Raw genomic sequence first — 20962 nt, 5'->3', positions numbered from 1 at the left:
AATTGTTTTAGATTTTAAAAATAATACAAAAATGCCTTGGGCTTGCAGGTTATAGTTGGTTAAGGTAGAAATTTGTTGTATACTAAGAATCTTTTAAGATTAAAATTTTTTTTTTTCTTCCAGAGGAATTTTCCCAGAGTGCAATACGCTATGGACAAATTACTCCACTTGAAATTGATATCCTCTACCAGCTTGCAGACTTATATAATGCTACAGGGTAACAACTCCCATAATTCTTCATGATACTTATTAATGGGACAGTTCTTTTAACATGCGTGCTTTCAGTTTATTTAATATATAAATTTCAAGAAAGAGAGACAGTCAGATATGAGAAATGGAAGGAGGGAGAGGGAAGAAGACAGGCGAAAGGTAGAGGGAGATGGAGGGAGGGAAAGGGAGAGAAAACAAGAGGGGAAAAGAAGAGATGGGAAGAAAAAGGGAGATCAGAGATGGAAGGAATGAGGTAAAAGAAGGGAGTAAGGGGTTGTTGAGGGGCATGGCACAGAGAAATGGGGAAGGAAGAAAACTGAGAGAAAAGCAAATCGAAGTGAAAGGTAAAAGAGGGATGGAAAAATAGGTTTAATCTGGAGGTGTTAGGAATTTTAAGAGATTTATGGAAATTTACCTAATTTACACTCTTTTGGGTTCATTGTGAATGGTCATTTTGATAAACGGTATATACCATTTTGTGTTAGAGAGTATCATTTTCTTAAAATATGCCTCTGACCTTATAATCAAACTTACCATCACAAACAAGTTCAGATGTTTTATGCCTCTATTTTATAGATTCAAAAACTCCAAAGCACATAGAGAATATTTAACTTGCAGTCACAGACAAATCCAAAAGAAAAACTCTTTCTCTCAAGGTACCCAGTAGGAGCCATGGGAGAGAGGACTTAGGATCTAGGATCTATTAAGTGATCAGATATATTTTTTTAGTTGCCTCTAGTAGTTAAATGTGGGAATATCTGAAAAAAATGGGTTTTAACCCTAGAACTGAGGACTAAGAGATGTTGAGTGTACTTGGGTAATTCACTCCCTTCATGCTATATAATGAATTGCTGAGCTAGAGATGATACCACATATATCAGGCCATGTCTCATTCACTTAGAAATCACATTTTTATCAAAGATTTTGAGCCTCATACATGATAATAAATGATTTTAAAAAGTGCTTCTCAAAATGATATGTGAAGTGACCTTTTAGTTTGTTCACAGAATGTACTTATTTTTAAGTAGAAAAATTTTTTTGTAAATAGTAGTGCATTTACATAGTTCAAAACTGAAAGAAGTTAAAAGAGCATGCCATACCCCAGAGCCAGTGTACCCGATGGACAGCTTCAGACCACGTGGATTACAACCCTACCACTTCCAGGAGTAACACACTCAAGGGGTGGACTCAGGGAGCACCAAAGCCCCACTGAAGCAAGGCCTGTTCTGTAGGATCAACTCCTGCACAGCAGCTCCTCCACTAGAGTTGCAGGTGGTCCTCACAGCTGATTGCCCTGGGATCAATCCCTCCTAGTGATGCCAACAGCAATCAAGGCAACAGAACAATGCATACAACCCACACATATATGCACCCGGAGCACCCAGCTTGGGTAACTGGGGAGACTGCACCACTGGGCCCTATAGGATGCCTACTACACAAGGCTATTCTACCAAGTCTGGGAGATGTAGCAGCTCTCCCTAATACATAGAAACAAACACGAGGAAGCAGAAAAAATGTGGAGGCAAAGAAACAGGTCCCAAAAGAAAGAATAGGGGAAATCTCCAGAAAAAGAATGAAATGAAATTCAGGCAAGCAAACTGCGAGATACAGAGTTCAAAACAATGGTTACAAGAATGCTCAAGGAACTTGAACAGCATGAAAAAGGACATAGAAACCATAAAAAAGAACTAGTCAGAAAAGAAGGGTACACTAACTGAAATGAAAAATAATTTACAGGGAATCAGCAGTAGAGTGAGTGAAGCAGAGAATCAAATTAGCAATTTGGACTATTAAGGAAGCAAAAACCACCCAATCACAACAGCAAAAAGAAAAAAGAATCCAAAAATACAAAGATAATGTAAGGAGCTTTGAGACAACTTCAAGTGTACCAATATTTGCATGATGTGGATGCCAGATGGAGAAGAGAGAGAGCAAGAAATTGAAAACCTGTTTGAAAAAATGACAGAAAACTTCCCTTACCTGGTGAGGGAAATAGACATACAAGTCCAGGAAGTGCGGAGATTGCCAAACAAGATGAACTCAAAGAGGCCCATACCAAGACACATCATAATTAAAATGGTAAAGGTTAAAGACAAAGAGAAATCTTAAAAGCAGAAAGAGAAAAGGGGTTAGTTACCTACAAGGGAGCCTCTCATAAGACTGTCAGCTGATTTCTCAACAGAAACTTTGCAGGCTAGAAGGCATCAGCAAGAAATATTCACAGCCATGAAAAGCAAGGGCCTACAACCAGGATTACTCAGCAAAGCTCTCATTTATAATTGAAGGCTGTATAAAGAGCTTCCCAGACAAGATAAAGCTATAGGAGTTCATCACCACTAAACCAATATTAAATGAAATGTTAAAGGTTCTTTTTTAAGGGGAAGGAAAAAAGATAAAACACATAAACAATAAAATGGCAATAAATACATATCTATCAATAATTGAATTTAAAAATCAAAACAAATGAACAAGCAGAATAGAGACAGACTCATAGATACAGAGAACGTTTTGATGGTTGCCAAATGGGAGGGACTTTTGAGGGAAGGGTGAAAAAGGTGTGACAGGATTAAGGAGTACAAATTGGCTGTTACAGAATAGTCATGGGGATGTAAAATACAGCATAAGGGATATAGTCAGTAATATTCTATTTAACTATGTATGGTGTCAGATGGGTACAAGATTTTTTGGGATGATCACTCAGTAAGTTATATGTTTAATCACTGGGCTGTACACTCAAACTAATACAAAGTTGTATGTCAACTGTAAATGAAAAGTAAAAATAAATAAATAAAAGTGTGCCGTAAAAAGTCTCCCTTCTAGAGAAAAAAATCAAAGACACCCAAACTCATGGAGAATGAATAACACGCTATTAAATAATGAATGGGTTAACAATGACATCAAAGAAGAAATCAAGAAATTTCTAGAAACTAATGACAATGAACACACAACACCCCAAAACCTATGGGACACAGCAAAAGCAGTCCTAAGAGAGTAGTTCATAGCAATACAGGCATATCTGAAAAGAATAGAAGAATCTCAAATAAAAAATCTAATCCTAAAGCTACAAGAACTAGAACAACAACAACAAACAAAGCCTAGGGCAAAAAGAAGGAAGGAAATCATCAAGATCAGAGCAGAACTAAATGACATAGAGACTAAACAAACAATCCAAAAAATCAACAAAACTAGGAGCTGGTTCTTCGAAAAAATAAACAAAATCGACAAGCCTCTAGCCAGGCTCATCAAGAAAAAATGAGAGAGACCCAAATAAACAAAATCAGAAATGAAAGAGGAGAAATCACGACTGATACCACAGAAATACAAACAATTGTAAGAAATTACTACAAACAACTGTATGGCAAGAAATTTGACAACCTAGAAGAAATGAACGAATTTCTAGAAACATATAACCTTCCAAAATTGAATCAAGAAGAAGTAGAAAGTCTCAACAGACCAATAACAAAGAAGGAAATTGAAACAGTAATCAAAAATCTCCCTGCACACAAAAGCCCTGGACCGGATGGCTTCACAGGTGAATTTTACAAAACATTTAGGGAAGAACTAACTCCTACCCTCCTCAAACTATTCCAAAAATCCAAGAAGAGGGAAAAATCCCAAACTCTTTCTTTGAAGCCAGTATTACCCTAATCCCCAAACCAGGTCAAGACACAACAAAGAAAGAAAACTACAGGCCAATATCACTCATGAACGTAGGTTCTAAAATCCTCAATAAAATATTGGCAAACAGGATCCAGCAATACATCAAAAAGATCATACACCACGATCAAGTGGGATTCATCCCAGGGATGCAAGGATGGTTTAATATTCGCAAATCAATAAATATAATACATCACCTAAACAAAATGAAAGACAATCACATCATCATATCAATAGATGCAGAAAAAGCATTTGATAAAGTACAATGCCCATTTATGATGAAAACACTCAGCAAAATGGGAATAGAGGGAGCATACCTTAACATAATTAAGGCTATATATGAGAAGCCTGAAGCCAACATCATACTCAATGGACAAAAACTGAAAGCATTCCCCCTGAAATCAGGAACTAGACAAGGCTGTCCACTCTCTCCACTCCTATTCAACATAGTGTTGGAAGTCCTAGCCACAGCAATCAGACAAGAAAAAGAAATAAAAGGCATCCAAATTGGGAAAGAAGAAATAAAACTATCATTATATGCAGATGACATGATAGTATACCTAGAAAACCCTATAAACTCCACTAAAAGACTACTAGATATAGTAAGTGAATTTGGCAAAATATCAGGGTACAAAATAAATATACAGAAATCTAAGGCATTTCTGTACACCAACAATAAAATATCGGAGACAGAGACAAAAAAGAAAATACCATTTACTATAGCAACAAGAAAAATAAAGTACCTAAGAATAAACGTAACCAAAGAGATAAAAGACCTATACACTGAAAATTGTGCAACATTGAAGAAGAAATTAAGGAAGATACAAGTAAATGGAAGCAAATACCATGTTCTTGGATGGGAAGAATCAACATCATCAAAATGGCCTTACTACCCAAAGCAATTTACAGATTCAATGCAATCCCTATTAAAATACCAATGACATATTTCACTGATCTAGAACAAATACTTCAAAAATTCATACGGAACCAAAAAAGACCCCGAATAGCAAAAGTAATCTTGAAACAGAAGAACACAGCAGGAGGAATCATGATACCAGACATCAAACAATACTACAAAGCCACTGTGATCAAAACAGTCTGATACTGGCATAAGAACAGACATATAGATCAGTGGAACAGAATAGAGAGCCCAGAAATAAACCCAGGCCTCTGTGGTCAACTAATATTTGATAAAGGAGGAAGGAACATAAGATGGAGTGAGAAGAGCCTCTTTAACAAATGGTGCTGGAAGAACTGGACAGGGACGTGCAAAAAATGAAACTAGACCACCAACTTACACCACACACGAGAATAAACTCAGGATGGATCAAAGACTTAAATGTAAGTTGTGACACCATAAAAGTCCTAGAGGAAAACATAGGCAGGAAAATTTCAGATACCCCAAGTAACAATATCTTCACAGATACATCTCTTAAGGCAAGAGAAATAAAGGAAAAAATAAACAAATGGGACTACATCAAACTGAAGAGTTTCTGCTCAGCAAAAGAAAACATCAGCAAGATGAAAAGGAAACCAACCATATGGGAAAACATATTTGCCAATGATATCACAGACAGGGGACTGATCTCCAAAATATATAAAGAGCTTATACGACTCAACATCAAGAAAACAACCCAATTAAAATATGGACAAAGGACCTGAACAAACACTTCTCCGAAGAGGACATACAGAAGGTCCATAGACACATGAAAAAATGCCCAACATCATTGACCATTGGAGAGATGCAAATAAAAACCACAATGAGATACCACTTTACACCAATCAGAATGGCCATCATCAACAAATCAACAAACAACAAGTGCTGGCGAAGATGTGGAGAAATGGGAACCCTACTGCACTGTTGGTGGGAATGCAGACTAGTGCAGCCACTATGGAAAACAATATGGAATTACCTCAAAAAACTAAAATTGGAACTGCCTTTTGAACCAGCGATTTCACTGCTAGGATTATACCCGAAAAATCCTAAAATCCTAATTCAAAAAAACTTATGCACCCCTATGTGTTCATAGCAGCCCTGTTTACAATAGCCAAGTACTGGAAACAGCTTAAGTGCCCATCTGTAGATGAGTGGATCAAAAAAATTGGTACGTTTACACAATGGAATACTATGCAGCAGAAAGAAAGAAGGAACTCCTACCATTTGCGACAACATGGATGGAACTAGAGAGAATTATGCTTAGTGAAATAAGCCAGGCAAAGAAAGCAAAATACCATATGATATCACCTAATACAGGAAACTAAAGAACAACACAAACAAACGAATTAAATAGGACAAAGAATAGAATAGTAGTCAATAGGGGGGAGGGGGGAAGAAGAGAAGGGGGATAAGTAAGGGAAGGGTCTAGTCAAGGAACGTGTATAAATGACTCATGGACATGGACAACGGGGAGGGATATGATTGGGGGGGAAGGGGTGGGCAGGGAGGCGGGGAGCAATGGGGGAAAAATGGGACAACTATAATTGAAAAACCAAAAAAAAAAAAAAAGAGTCTCCCTTCTACCCTGTGGCCTTAAAGGCAACCAATGTTGATCAGTTTTCTGTCTATCCCTCACAAGATACTTTGTACCTATGCATTAAGTATGTATACTAAGAGAATACATTTAGTATGTATGAACTATCAACATCTATACTTTGCTTCTGGAAGAAATTCTTTCTTTTTAATATCTTATCATTGAAGTCTTACTACATTTGTATACTCCACATTATTTCTCTGCAATCTTTTGCTGTTTATTGTGGCAACCAGGGTTTGAAGTTCTTTTTCCTCACTGTAATCTGTGTGAATAGAGAAATACTATTTTTAAGCCATAGTTCTTTTACTGCCCACCCCTTTTTTTTCTCCTGGAGAAATATCATCTTAGTATGAGGAGTTTGTTGGTGCCTAACAGTTCTTTCTTTTCCATATTTTTGCCTGAAGGCGCTTGACTTTGGCAGATATTGAGAGAATAGCACCGTTGGCTGAGGGGGCCTTACCTTACAACTTGGCAGAACTTCAGAGACAGGTAGGAGTCTCATAAATAGAATCTCCTTCAAAAATGCTGAAATAGTATGTACATGCCATTTCATCTGAATGATGAAATTTAAAAACTGCTTTCCAGAAAGAGATTTTACTTAGTTCAAAGATTACCTCTGTAGAACTGTTACTCCCATGCTCAGAGGGTATTTTTCTGGGGTAACTAGATTTATGTTTGTGGTTTGTCTTTAGCTTATTAACATAAGGAAAATAAGAGTGCAGACATACATGGGCTTGCCTTCCTTCCCCCTGTAATTAGCAGTCTTTTAATTTGTCTAGTCACATTTATTTATTGATATGAAGAAGAAGAGAGAGAGAGATCAATTTTCTTCTTCCACTTATCCATGCAGCCCTTTCCAGGGATCGAACCAGCAACCTTGGTGTACTGGGATGACACTAACCAACTGAGCTACCAGGCCAGGGTTGTCTAGTCACATTTAAAGATTAGTGTTAAGTTCAGTTTGTACCATTAAACTATATTTATAGGGTTTTTAAAATACAAAGCATTTTTCTAATAAATCTTTCACTAAGATTGTACCTTACAGATTACAACAGTAGCACAGGAAAGCTGTGTAATTAATGAGCTAGAAAGTAAACCTTGACTGTTACATTTTTGATAAAATACTAGGGTTTTTGTTTTTTTGTTTTTTCATGTTAAGGATGATTAAATGAATAGCTTCTGAGTCCTATAAGGTTACTACAGTCCCATTTCTGATTTCAAAAATACTATCTTAGTAGGAAAATAAACCCCCATGATATTACCTTGAAGGGTTAAATGGAATATATATATTTTTAAATCGTATTTTAAACTGGAACCCCTAGTTCTATAGCACTTGGCAGCCTCATTTGTAGTGATGGTCACATGGATTTGTGTGGGGATTGAGGGGTAGGAGGACTATGGCTTGTCCCCCTGGTACTTCCCTGCTCTAATAGACATGAGTCATATGTCCTTCTTGATTCCTTATGAGACTGTGATGCCCTGTGAGGCTAGGAGATAAGGGGACGACGTGGAGGACATGGGGAGAGGGGCGAAGAAGACAGAAGACAAGAAACAAGAGAGTAAAAAGGTTAAGTGAGCATTCCACAGGAGGAACCCAGTCTTTCCTTGCTGCCACTCTGATGGAATAGCCAGATGTGCTAGTGAAAGATCAAGACATATAAGTGTAGTCACTCTGGGAAGTTTTGGTATTATCAATAAATCTTAATTCTCCTTGAACTCTGAAATTAATTAGAATGTCCAGGTCTAACTTTATATAATAAGTAAGAACTTTTATAGTCTGTTAAGTAAATTGAAAAAGGAAAATATTGCCCTTATGTTTACATTTTATCTTAATACTTTGCTTGGTGTGTAAGGGAGCTTTCTGCAGATTAAAGTACATCTAAACCATTGCAGTTTAGCTTCTTTAGTAGTAAAAAATTCTTGCTGCTGCTGTCAAAGTTGATTTCTATTATATGTTCTCAGATCCTTTAAAAATAGATGGATTTATTCCAGTTTGTTGATTTATAATAAAATTTAATAAAATTATTAAGAAGATGAGACATTGAAGTATTTAACTTAAGGAACTCTTACTGAATTTGATTTTATATTTTGTAGTGTATGTTTATACATTCTTGCTCTTAAAGTTTGAAAAATTGTATTTCAAAAGGAGCTATTTTTCAGTGTTACATGTCTATAAACTATAGCTTTCCCTGAGGGTGTCCTTATATTTATAATTGTGGAATATTTCACTTAGCTTATTAAAGACTGTAATGAATTTAAAGGTGCCGACTCATTTCCTCCTTTCTCAGTCTTTCTGCTGCTCTTACTTTTCATTTTACCTGACTCTTGCCCCTAGCAATTTTCCTGCAAGTCATAGCATATAAAGTTGTTCTTGTAGTCTGTGGTGCCCTAATTCTACCTCCCTCATATTTCTTAGTCCTTAGGAAGGTGATGTAATTTTGCTATTGGTGTATATTTTCTTGTGGGCAGATTCAAAGTTGATTTGCCTGCCTTCAGTGGCAGCCCTGATGCTTTTATGATGCTGACATGATGGCCTTAAAGTTCTTGGCAGATACTTAGTAAATGGGCAGTGATAAAAATGACCACATTCTCCTCTTTCCCTGAGTCCTGCTGGGCATCCAGAGTGGTGCTGGAGTGCCTGCCCTGCCTTTCCCCTAACCAGTAGGATGGCACAGGGATTTTGGAATCTCCAGGGTGGTGAGAGAGAGCTTGGGTCTTTTTGCATTGTCCCCAAGAACCTCAGAGCCTGCATTGTTTGTTGTTTCTTTCACATATCAGCTAGGTTGGGCAGTCTTATTGCTGAAGGTTAAGAATAGAGAAATAAAAATGAAGATATCAAACCTATTTTCTCCTGTAAATGATTGAAAAACACCTCTTAAAAACTCAATAGAAGTCATAATTTTTAGAATTTTATAGACATAGATTTATGAAGATTGTTTAAGAGGGATTCAAATTAATGTCACTACCTCGTGAACATTGTAAAATCTGGCCTTGACTATTTGGGGGGTTTGGTACATGTTTCTGTGGGGCTCAGTTTCTCCTTTAGTAAAATGCGTACCTTCAAATATTTTCAAGATTCCTTCAAACTCCTGCATTCTGCAAAAATTATATGAATCAATAGGTTTTAATTTTATTTTCAAAATTCTAAATGTATCCTCCTTTTTGTATGTGTGTGGCATTAAAAACTTTGTAAGGAATATAGGCTTGGGCCCAAATAGACTAATATAAAAATATGCCAAAATTCTTACAGCAACCAAAGTAATAAACTTTCTACAGTTTTCAGTATAGGAAAGGCTTTTCTCAGTGAATGCAGTTTTGATTTATGAGGCATTCTAAGACCACTATATAGACTACAGCTTCAATGACTTAGTTTTTTAAATTCTGTAGACCCCACTGAATTATAGTAATGCTACCGTAACTATTTTCATGTCACTTCCAGAAGACATTTTTGATTCTTTTATAATTTTTTTATATTACCAAAGTAGGAATACAAAAATTATTAACATTTCATATATAGAATGTTCTCCTATAAGTATCCACTTGAAACTTAGGTATAGAATAGGAGGAATGGCATGTTTTGTTGTTATGTCAACCTGTGAAAGTTGTTATTAAAACACATGTGCATGATAGAGAATCTGTGAGTTCAGAAATAGAAGGCAAATTATGAGAGGCTGAGGTTGAGAATATGGGCACTGATTATTTAACAGCCTTTCTTAATTTCCTCATTTATTAAATAAAGAGAAAACTATCCATCTGATAGGGTTGTTGTGAGAATTACATGAGATAATGCAGTTACATTAGGTCTGCCACCTACTGAGCAGGCAATAAATGTTAACTGCTATTACTATTGTAGACTACACAGTCTATCTGAGCACACTACAAGCTGGGCTCCACGTGTATGTGACATACCTCCTCATCCACCCTCATTTGCTTTTTTCCCTTAGGTGGAAGGGGATGGAAAGTGAGGAAGTATTATACCTTTACATTTTCTTTTTGTTTTACTTTAAACATTTTTTTTGTCCTTGCTAAAATTAATGTTACATAAAAATAAATTGATAGGGAACAAAATCCCTACCTCACATCATAAATAAAAATCTATTCCAATTGAAATGTTCTAAGTATGAAAGATAAAAGCTTACAGAAGATAACAGGTTATATTTATATTCTAGAATAAACAAGATTTTGATTGAAAATACCTGTCATAAAGACAAAGATTAATAAGTCAAACTTCATTAAATTTAAGAACTTTTGGTCATTAAAACATACCACTAAAAGGCTGAAAAGACAAGCTACACAAAAGAGAGAAAAGAAAAAAAATAAATAAAAGGAATGAAGAACAAGAAAGTAAGAACAGAAAGAAAGGAAGGAAGAAAAGTTTAGTATCACTAGTAAACAGTGAAAATACACATTAAACTACAATTAGATGCTATTTTATGCTACTCACATTGGCCAGAATTATACTCTGACTATGGTAATTGTCGTTCAGCAGGTGGAGAAGTGGTAACTGTCATAAACTGCTGGCATCACAACTTTAGAAATTATTTGTACTATCAACTACAGTGGAGGAGACACATACTCTATGACCTGACAGTTCTTTTCCTGGGTGTAGTTTCTACCAGGAATGAGTACATGTGTTATGTGTTGATTAAAAGACACATGTAAGAATGTATATAGCAGTATTATTTGCAATAGCAAAAAATTAGAAACGGTTGTCTAGTATCCATTAACAGTAGAATGGGTAAATATGTTGTGATATCAAGATGACCAGTGAGAAAAGTGGGAGTTTTCATTTGAGGAAAGTGAGTTAAATAAAAGGAGGTAGGTTGCAGAGAGAAGAGGATGTGACATTTTTGGAACATGAATCACTTTGGAGGTTAAAGCAGGTTAAAGATTTATTTTGGCTGTATGTGAGAATGCGTAAACAAGCTTCGTTTTCTTTACTGTATTATCAGTTCATGATCTATGGGGTAAATGATCTATAATGGACCTGCTTGGTACTTTTACCTGGTACATATACATACTTTAAAAAAAAGTTTTTATGGGAAATTATATTCAAGCTCTAGACCACTCACACAAAGGACTTTTGGAATATAAGCTGGGTTGGGTCTGCCAAGACATTATTAGAATGACTTGTCTCTCTGTTTCATGTATAGCATTCCTTAGACACAGGACTTTGTCTCTTTTGTGTATTTTGCATTTTCATGGACCCTCTTTGAACTTTGGATTCATGAGTAAAGAGAAAGCATTAGAATCCATTTACCAGTTCCTTTTTTTAGGAACTTTTTACCTTTGTTAACCATGATCGTTTTACCATAATGGAAGTCTGCTCTCAAAAACAAGGATTTGGGTTTATATATTAGTTTTAATTATTTATTTGCCTTTAACCTCATTTAAATTATTAGATTTAAAGACTGAGAGAAAAATATATATTGTTTAGCATTAGGGATTTGTGTGTGTGTCTTTGGGTTTTAATCTTGCTTTGAAAGGCCAAGAATATTGACTTCAAAACAGGTGTATTAAATTCACAGATGTGATTTACAGATGAAAGAATTTTGTCTTATTTTTCCTAGCCTTATTTTGCCATTCCAATCATATATTTTGGTTGGTATAAAATCTAGCCTCACCCCTCCCTTCTATGCTCAGTATAAAAGACTACATACAGCTTTTCCTTCTTTTTCTCCTATCCATTAATAATGTGCTATTTGGAAAACGCACTTCTTTTTATTTGGATTGGCATACTACATGAAGCAGCTTGGATTGGGAGGTTGCTTGACTTGTTAACTGACATGATTTTGTTGCATCCAATTCTTATTTATAGGATGGGAATACATTTAACAACAAAAGCGAAAGAACTTTTTCTTCTTCAAATGATCTCAAGTCATTATCTATTATATACATATGTTTAGGAGGCAATTTAAAAATCATTTAAGATTCTCGACTTTTTTTTAAAAGATGTTTCACTCTTATTTTTCTTTGAAAAACAATTAGTCTTGTTAAATATTACCTTCATGATCATAATCATAACTTTGAGGGAAAGAACACTTTTTTCTTTGGCCCACTTGCTCATGGTAGGCAATCTTCTTAGTGCTGAGTGTTTTCTTTTGGTCTAAATGAGAAAAATTCCATCCACAGTCATTAATAGGGATGACAGCTACAGTACCAGTCTACTTATGAATATTCATGACATGAAATCCATAGCATTAATTACATTAATTTACATACCTGGATACAAGTGAACCATAAGTTATGGTGATAGATGAGCCTAGAAAGAAAAAAGAACCCTTAGTAACCATATAGTTTTTTTTTTTTTTAATAAGTGCTATTTAATAAGGGTGGAGGCAACATTTCTTTCAAAAGGCTTTTGGGTATTTATAGTTAGAGATGTCTTTAGGTAAGAATTAAAGCACAGTATAATCCTTTAGTTTTCATAGGATTTTGTAGGGCTTATAAACTTTCTTTAAAGGGAGATAATATAAAGAAAACATGTGGTTGAACACAGGAGAAACCTTTTATATGAATAAGGGAATTAGTGGTTGCTTGACTTTTATTTGAGATTATAGCCCTTTTATTCTATGAGTTTTTAATTCAACATATTCTTTTGAGAGGAGACATGATTGAAAATAGTTCATAATATATGAGAATGAGGTTTATTTTCACTAAGTTTTGTGATTGAGAAATTCTGATTTTGGAAAAATGTTTTATGTGCATATTTTTAGAAGTTAAAAGCATGTTTTTAGAAGTTAAAAACATTTATGCTATATGTTTAATAGGTAGCAGAACAACTACCTAGTCAAAATGTTATTAATTGAATTTCTTCAAAATATGCAATATTAAACATCATCTTTACCTTGAAGATACAGATACATTTGTTTTTAACTATTTTGTCTTTGAAACAGGGTATTAGAATTAACTGGTTAGCCTCACTGTGTTTAGTCAACATTTTAAAGACTAACTGAAGCATATTCAGTTAATATAATATCTTAAAGTGACACCAAAAGGTTTTTGAATTAATAAATGAAAAATAAAATTTTAAAAATAATTTTATTTTATCTCATTTTTTTATAATTTCTATTTTGTATATTTGAAATATATGTAATTTTATAATATATACTACTTAAATTTATAAATATAAGTAAATATGTAATTATGTATAAACAAATAATTATATGTAAATATAGATATAATTAGTATAGTGGAACATGCATATAATTTATAAACGAAATCATATATTGGGGTTAGGTGCTTAAACTCTTTGATCAAAAGCAGTGCTGGAGAGTGCTGACTTAAAGACTGAGGGAGAATGCAGTGGAGCGACCATTGCTCTGCTCTGCCCCATCTCACAGTGAGACCTTTGGCAAGTCACCTGTCCTGTCCATAGTATGGCCACTTTACCTTTGTATGTACAGTGAGCTGATTGACAGAACCCTATTGTGTGGTCTCACTGTGGGCAGAAACTGCTGTGTCAGCATCCTCCTTGTGGTCTCATAGGGAGTTTATTTACAGGAGATTGGAAAACATTGGACCCCTGAGGCTGCATTAGGCATAGGTCCTGAGTGCTCAGTAATGTACTTTTTAATAGCAAATCTCTAAACAGTCTAAAATTAATATTATTATTATAGTAATAAATAGGATAACAAATAATTATCTTTGGATGGCACATTTTTTGCTGTTCTGTGAATGAATTAAATTTAGGCTTATATTCAAGGTTTTGTTAAAATATTCTACTCTTTCCCATATTAGATTCTTAATAAAAATACCGGTCTCAAATTATTAATTACTCACTTTTGTTACAGCATATAAATCAAACATAATAGATGGCTATATAGTTGCTTGGGCTTATTTGATAGGAAAAAATGTATTTTCTACAAGATCATGGTTATGTTCTACTATGTGTAATTTTCCACCTTTTAAATAATGGTTTCTTCCATGAATTAAATTCAGCTTTGGATATAATAGATGTATGCTTTTATTAATTGGATTAATAAAGTTGATATATTAGGGTTGTTGAGATTTATAAAATATATAGTGATACTACTTGATGTAATGGTGTTTCACTACTTGCCAGATTTTCTAAGGGGTCATCTTTTTTTATCAACATTACTTATTTTCTTTTTTATTATATCATTTATTGAACCAGAGCACCATGCCACCATAATGAGCTTTAAAAAAATCTCTGCCTGCAGAGATCACAATCAAACATTAAATATTTAGGTATTAGATGCTTTGATTAAAATAGAAATGATGCTTGGCCCTGGCTGAGCAGCTAAGTTGGTTAAATCATCATCCCAATATGTCGAGGTTGTATGTTCAATCCCCGGTCAGAGCACATACAAGAAGCAAACCAGTGAATGCATAAATAATGAAATAAGAAATTTACCTCTCTCTTTCTCTCTCTCAAATCAATCAATAAAAGAACAATTTTTAAATAGAAGTGATGCTTATTATGGTGCAAAATTTACCAAACCAAGAAGGCAGATAAAACCTTTCTGTAGGCTGCCTCCTAAATTGTTTGTAAGTCTCTCGCTTTGCCATATTTAGCTTTGAAGAGATTGTACAATGAAAGCAAATCAGAGTAGACTAGCTTTTTTCCTTCTTTTAGATTTTAAGAATGGTTTCTCTCTCCATTAAATTATTCTAAGGAATAACTTTTTATTATGCTGTTTTTAAAAGCTCATTTCTAGTTACTATTTTTCAAGTTTTCATTATGATAAAGCAAGTATTTTATCCCTTTATTTCAGACTGTTAAATAACTGGTATTTCATAATGGAAAATATTGAAGAAAAAGACTGACACACTAATGTAGACAAATTATTTTAGATTCTTTATGCTGTAGGATACCTATGAAATAACATTCTGAATTACAATAGGATTTCCCCTTTGCTTTACTGTCATCATAGATTTTATATTAGAACCATAAATGTGGCGAGGACGGTGGTTTTCAACCTAGCTACATAGCAGAATGATTTGAAACCTTTTAAAAATATATAAGCCCCAGGCCCCAGGGATTTATTTTTTTAAGCCTCTTAGGTGTTTTCTTTGTGAGGTGGAGTTGGGGAATACATAGGTCTAGCAGAGCAAATGGTCAATAGTATACTGCACTGACCTTAGTGGTTGAGCTGCAAAGCCAGGAATAAGGCTCTGAACCCTAGAAATGGTAGTTACTAAGGTTTTCACTTTATCCCAAAGGAGAAGCCCTTGACATTGCTTTACATATAATCCTAGTTATGTGGTTTCTCTAACACTAATAGATGAGAGGTGGCAAAAGCAAACTAGGAAGCTGTTGGTAGAAGAGGTGATAGCTGCTGGTCGTAGGAGGATAGCACAGGAAGCTGCATTAGGTCGTGATGCAGTAACTGGTGGACATGTGACTGTGATCCTCTCCAGTCATTAGAGATGGTAGATTATGATCAGTATTCTCTGATCTACAAATCAAGCTAGTTTTTGTACAGTTTAGAAATATTTTTAAACTTTAAGCTAATGTAAAGAAGAGGGGGAAAGATGTTATACCTGAAATGTGTATTCACTTCAGTAAAATGATAATGTATTCATTCCCCAATAGCAGCAGATAAATGAGGCATTAATAGGCTGTAAAAAAGAAAATGGAAAAAAAACTACTCTGTCTGTTTGGCTGGATATGGTTTTTCAGTGCCAATAATAGAGGTATACATTTTAAAATCTTAAAAAGCCATTGTAGCTTTTTCATTTCCTGTATGCTTTTCCAATTTTTTTTTTAACGTGTTTTCTTCTATCCGACAGCAATCTCATGGCTTAGGCAGGCCTATTTGGCTCCAGATTGCGGAGTCTGCTTACAGATTCACTCTGGGCTCAGTTGCTGGAGGTGAGTGACACGTCTGTGTGCTGTTTCAAGCTTGTGATCATGTAATATTATCTCACCAGTCAGAGACGGATCAGCAAAGGTGCAGTTCATTGTTCCTGCGGGTCACGGCTGCAGGCTTTCTGAAGCATTTTTAACTTTTTTTAACCTATGATCAGAGGACTTGTCATAGCATGGCCATAGACCCTCTGGCTGCACGCTGTCTTTAGGACAAAACCTCTGTCCTGACGTGAAAGTCTTGGGTGCAGGGCTGCACTCACCTTAATTATACTGGTTAAAGTCAGTACAAAGCAATGGAGAATAGACTGATTACGGTGTTGTGGGTGAGGGCAGGTAGGAAATCAAGATTTTGAGTACACATCCCAGAACCTATGAAATAAAACAGCCTCTCAAATTGATTCATGTTTGCTTTTCTGCTTATATATTTTTTCCTCTTCCCTTTTACGGTTGAAGAATATATGGACTTGTAGCTTATTTGCTAAAATGAACCTCCCCTCCCTGCTCCTGGGCAAAATTCGAGACTTTTTTTTCTTCTTCTTCTTCTTAAATCTCTGCATAGAAAAAGTGTAGAATCTGTAGTTGCTTTGTTGAGAAGAACCTAGCAGGTGTGATTAAAATACTTATGACTTTTCAAAACAAGCCTGAACTGATGAAACTATTATTTTTTCTTTTCAGTCTCAGTTTTAGAAGTTGCAAATCATGTTTTGGTTTTCAACAGTTGAAAAATATAGTACTCTAATTCACATTATAAATTTTTCAGTCTCTAAGAAATCTAAGGCCTGGCCTTTTCTTCTTAAAATCAAATTCTGTACATAGGAATAGGATTATATTGAGATTTGGTTTCAATGTTATGCTTCTAAGATTAATTTACCAAAATGCTTTAGTAAACTAAAATTTTAAATTACATTCACCTATATGTACAGATATAGTTATTTTAAGGGGTAACTGGTATAATATTGGGCTGGCCAAAAGTTCGTATGGTTTTTTCCATAAAATAGAAGACACATTTTTCATTTTCACTAATAACTTTGTTGATTTGGATATTTTGAGTATGTCAGCTATCTCCCATGTGGTAGAATATCGATTGTTCTCAAGGTCCAATGAGAAATCTCCAGCATGAAACTTTGAACCACTTTTGACATGTTCGATCAGTCACAGCACCTTCGCCATATGCTGCACAAATATTTTTTCTTTGCGTTTCAGTTGCATTTTTGCCTTTCTTGAAATAATAAAGCACAATATGTCAAAGATGTATATTTTCTTCCATCTTCAGTATTAAAATGGCTGCACAGAAATTCACCAATTTTGATAGGTTGAATTTTTAAGTGCACGCTGATATACCAGCTGTCACAATACAATCTAGTAAAGTTGTTTTGAATGAAGTTAAAGACAACTATGCGCTACTAGGGCCATCTTATGGAAAAAACAAAATGAACTTTTTGGCCAACCCAATATGTAGGCACTTAATAGAAAATATAAAGAAATATGTAATTTTTGAAAAAATTATTACATGGAATAGTTTAATGTTATAGAAAATCAAGTGTTGATTGTCTAATGTTGGTGATGACTTGAAAATCCAGCACAGTTGTTCTCTGAAGCAGCTGTATTTATGGATCCCAATGGTTGCCAGCTGTCATGGTTCGGCTGGGTATGGGGGAGGGAAAAAACAACGAAGTCTCTTTTGTGAGAAAAGACATTGTGTTTTATTTCCTAGTCCTTTGAGATGAGATTTGTTGTCCTCATAGATTCCCCATTTAATTGTGCTCTCTTTTAAGCCAAAAAATTGTTTTATTTGTAGCTGTGGGAGCCACCGCGGTATATCCCATCGATCTGGTGAAGACGCGCATGCAGAACCAGCGTGGCACCGGATCCGTGGTGGGGGAGCTGATGTACAAAAACAGCTTCGACTGTTTCAAGAAAGTCTTGCGTTATGAGGGCTTCTTTGGACTCTACCGGGGTGAGTAAGCAAATCTCAGCCGCTGAAGTTAGTGATTTTTATCTCACCAGCAGCAGATTTTAACTCATTGTGAAAACCAATGTGTAATCTGCCCACTCAGACGAGGGCTGTTTTTCTCTCTTTATTTTCTCACCGCTCATTTCCCTTTTTACATTCTTGCTGGGAACTAGCAATACTGATCTGCAAACAAGGTCTTCATTTCTTCTTCCTGCTATTTATATTTCTTGGAACCCAAACCTGTGTTTCTCCTACCATGGGTCTGTGGTCACCGTGCTTTTAAAAACTAAGGCACATGTCTGCAGGTGGAATACAGTGACGATGGCTGAGAAATAGAGAGCTTTTTTTTCTCAAAGAATTAGAGAGGAGAAACACACCTCTTCTCTGTGAAATAGAAGCCAGGCTGCGCTTGAAGGTAAGTTTACCCTCTATCGACTTGTTTCAACTGAAGAAATAGCAAATGTTTTTGTCTCTTCCATGGAGACCAATTATAAGTTTGTTCCACTGAGTCATCTGAAGTTTAACAAAAAAGAAAAGAAAACCTTTTGGCTCCAAGTCTCATTCTTGCCCCTTTTCTTCCCTTAGTTCAGAGGCCCTGAGTGAAAGCAGAAAGGTTTCCTTTTGCAGGAAAGCTCCCACCAGCTCTAGGCCGAGCACAGTGCCGCTGGCCTAGAGGCAGCAGCCCCGTGCAGAATTCTCCCCGCCCCCGTCCGCTTTGTAGGAACTTGTTCATTTTGGAAAGGGAATGACTTTCATGTACATGTTTTCATATTAGAATTTAGGGTTTCCTTTGGGAAGGAGATTAATTTTTTAATCCCTTTGGGCGCCACTTGGAATTCTTTGAAAATACTCTCTTCATGCTTAAGACCAGAGCATTTATACCATTTACTGTACTTGTTTGTTTGCACATACTGTCTCATTAATCCCTAGCTCATTCTGAGCTCTGTTGAACTGTTTGGCTGAGAACCTCCTCCTTGGAAAGAAAGACTGGGCCTGAACAAAGCTTTATGTTCATGGACAGGAGAAAAAACACCTCTGCTTAGCATTATGTACAGATATTCAGTGAGAAGTCTAGCTCTGATACACTTATATGTGAAAATAGGGTCAAGAGAATATTCACTTTTGGCATTATATATAGAATAAGAGAGAGATTCTGAATTCAAACTAGGCTCAAGTACCCTGCTCCTGAGAATGAATATAATTAATTTTGTTCCAATAATCAAAACTGTAACCTCTAAATTTTATATGTACAGCAAGTATTCCATGGAAGAGTTGTGCATCATCTGGAATTCAGATCAGTGCATGTGAATACTTGTCTTAAGCAGTGTTAACCCATACACCTAGATTTTACTTGTTAGGGAATCTGAGGGTTGAATGGTACTTAAGTTGGTTTTTTTCTTTGAAATTTCCAATCTGTTGTTGTTGTTGTTGTTAAATAATGACCTTTCTTCTTCCTTGGGATACTTAGAGAATTCCTGTATCAGAAGGAACCTAAATACATACTGAACATTTAGCCTTCTCAGTGGCTGAATGCTTACAGAAAATGTCATTTGGAGAGATGTCATGCTAATTAAGTCAGTCAGATATAGCAAGTTGTAAGGGGGAGGAGGCGGAGGGATTGTGAGCTTTATTAAGGATGTGAGCTGATAAAATCAGTTCTTTGAATGAGAGACTCTCCTATTAGGGAGAAGGTTTTAGGAATCCTGTATGTGAACACTATGATTGTTGAGATTGTCATATATTGCTTAGAACTGGTCCATTATTCTGTCAGATGATTGACAAAATTGTTGACAGATTGGCCTAAACTTCTTTGCAGGCAGCAATGATAAAATGACATAAATCAGTACTTTATTAAAATTGCATGAGCCTTATTGAGGCTAGTTGTAAAACAAGTACACATGCTGACATAGTTGTATGAGAGCTAGACTAAAAGTAATAGGGCCTGGTAATCATGAGGGTTAGAAAGTTAAGACTGCCATCTGCTGATTTATTCTTTTAAATCACCTGCTATCCATTAAAGGTGTGTGCAGATTTGTGTTTGTCATTGATAATTCAGTTTGACTGACAGTAGCCTGTATGTATGATTACTTGCTGGCTCCCAACTCATAGAAAATCACTCAGCAGTGTCCTCAAAGTAGGCTTAAGATCAGCAGTGAGCTTGCAAACACATACATAACTAACCCTTGGCTGACTGATTTAAAGGATATAAAATGTTTATTGTTAGCATCTTTAAAAACCGTGTGCAAAAATGCATGCTAACAATTTGAGTAATCTGTGTGCTTTAGAAAGCTGAGCCCTATGAATATCTACAGATGTTGAATTGTTTATATATATTTTTCTTTTCCAGTTTGCAGTCAGCATGGGAAATTTAACTTTCTAAGAATAATAATTTCCTTTGCTTTAAGAGGATTCTTTTGAAATGTCTTAAGTTTGACATATAGCAGTAAATAAGAATACAATAGGCATGTGTTTTTGCTTGTAGAAGATACCCATTAAATGATACATAAAACTGTGTTCTTCTGTGCAGTTTTGGCTTCCTTTTAAATAAATGAGTACTGAATTCTGGTTTTCTCTAAAGAGAACATTATGGGAGTTAGTATTCTGTAATGACCAAGCCACCATATACTATCCCATAGGACGCCTCATTTCTGGCAAAATCTGGGTCTACTTAACAGCACACTTTCAGAGCCTTTCGAAGCGTACAATACTGACTTCTCAAAAGTGTCTGTGTATGTTTGTATGCTGTGGGTTGTAAAGAGGGAGTTTGGTTACATC

At 35.4% G+C, this 20962-nt stretch overlaps 1 protein-coding gene across 2 annotated transcripts in view; it reads left to right on the top strand.

Annotated features, from left to right (window-relative positions):
- The window catches only part of SLC25A12 (solute carrier family 25 member 12), a 174111-nt gene that overhangs the window by 133018 nt on the left and 20131 nt on the right, over window positions 1-20962 (top strand). For both annotated transcript variants that reach the window (XM_090280745.1, XM_090280742.1), the window contains exons 8-11: window positions 124-217; window positions 6803-6887; window positions 16155-16236; window positions 18032-18190. In XM_090280745.1, the coding sequence (XP_090136871.1) occupies window positions 124-217; window positions 6803-6887; window positions 16155-16236; window positions 18032-18190 (420 nt within the window). The remainder of the gene's footprint in view (window positions 1-123; window positions 218-6802; window positions 6888-16154; window positions 16237-18031; window positions 18191-20962) is intronic.

The sequence above is a fragment of the Furipterus horrens genome, unplaced genomic scaffold, assembly GCF_987537825.1.
Source record: "Furipterus horrens unplaced genomic scaffold, mFurHor1.1.pri manual_scaffold_1, whole genome shotgun sequence".
Classification (NCBI taxonomy): Eukaryota; Metazoa; Chordata; class Mammalia; order Chiroptera; family Furipteridae; genus Furipterus; species Furipterus horrens.
Note: the sequence above shows the minus strand (reverse complement) of the source record. Positions and strands in the feature narration are given on the sequence as shown.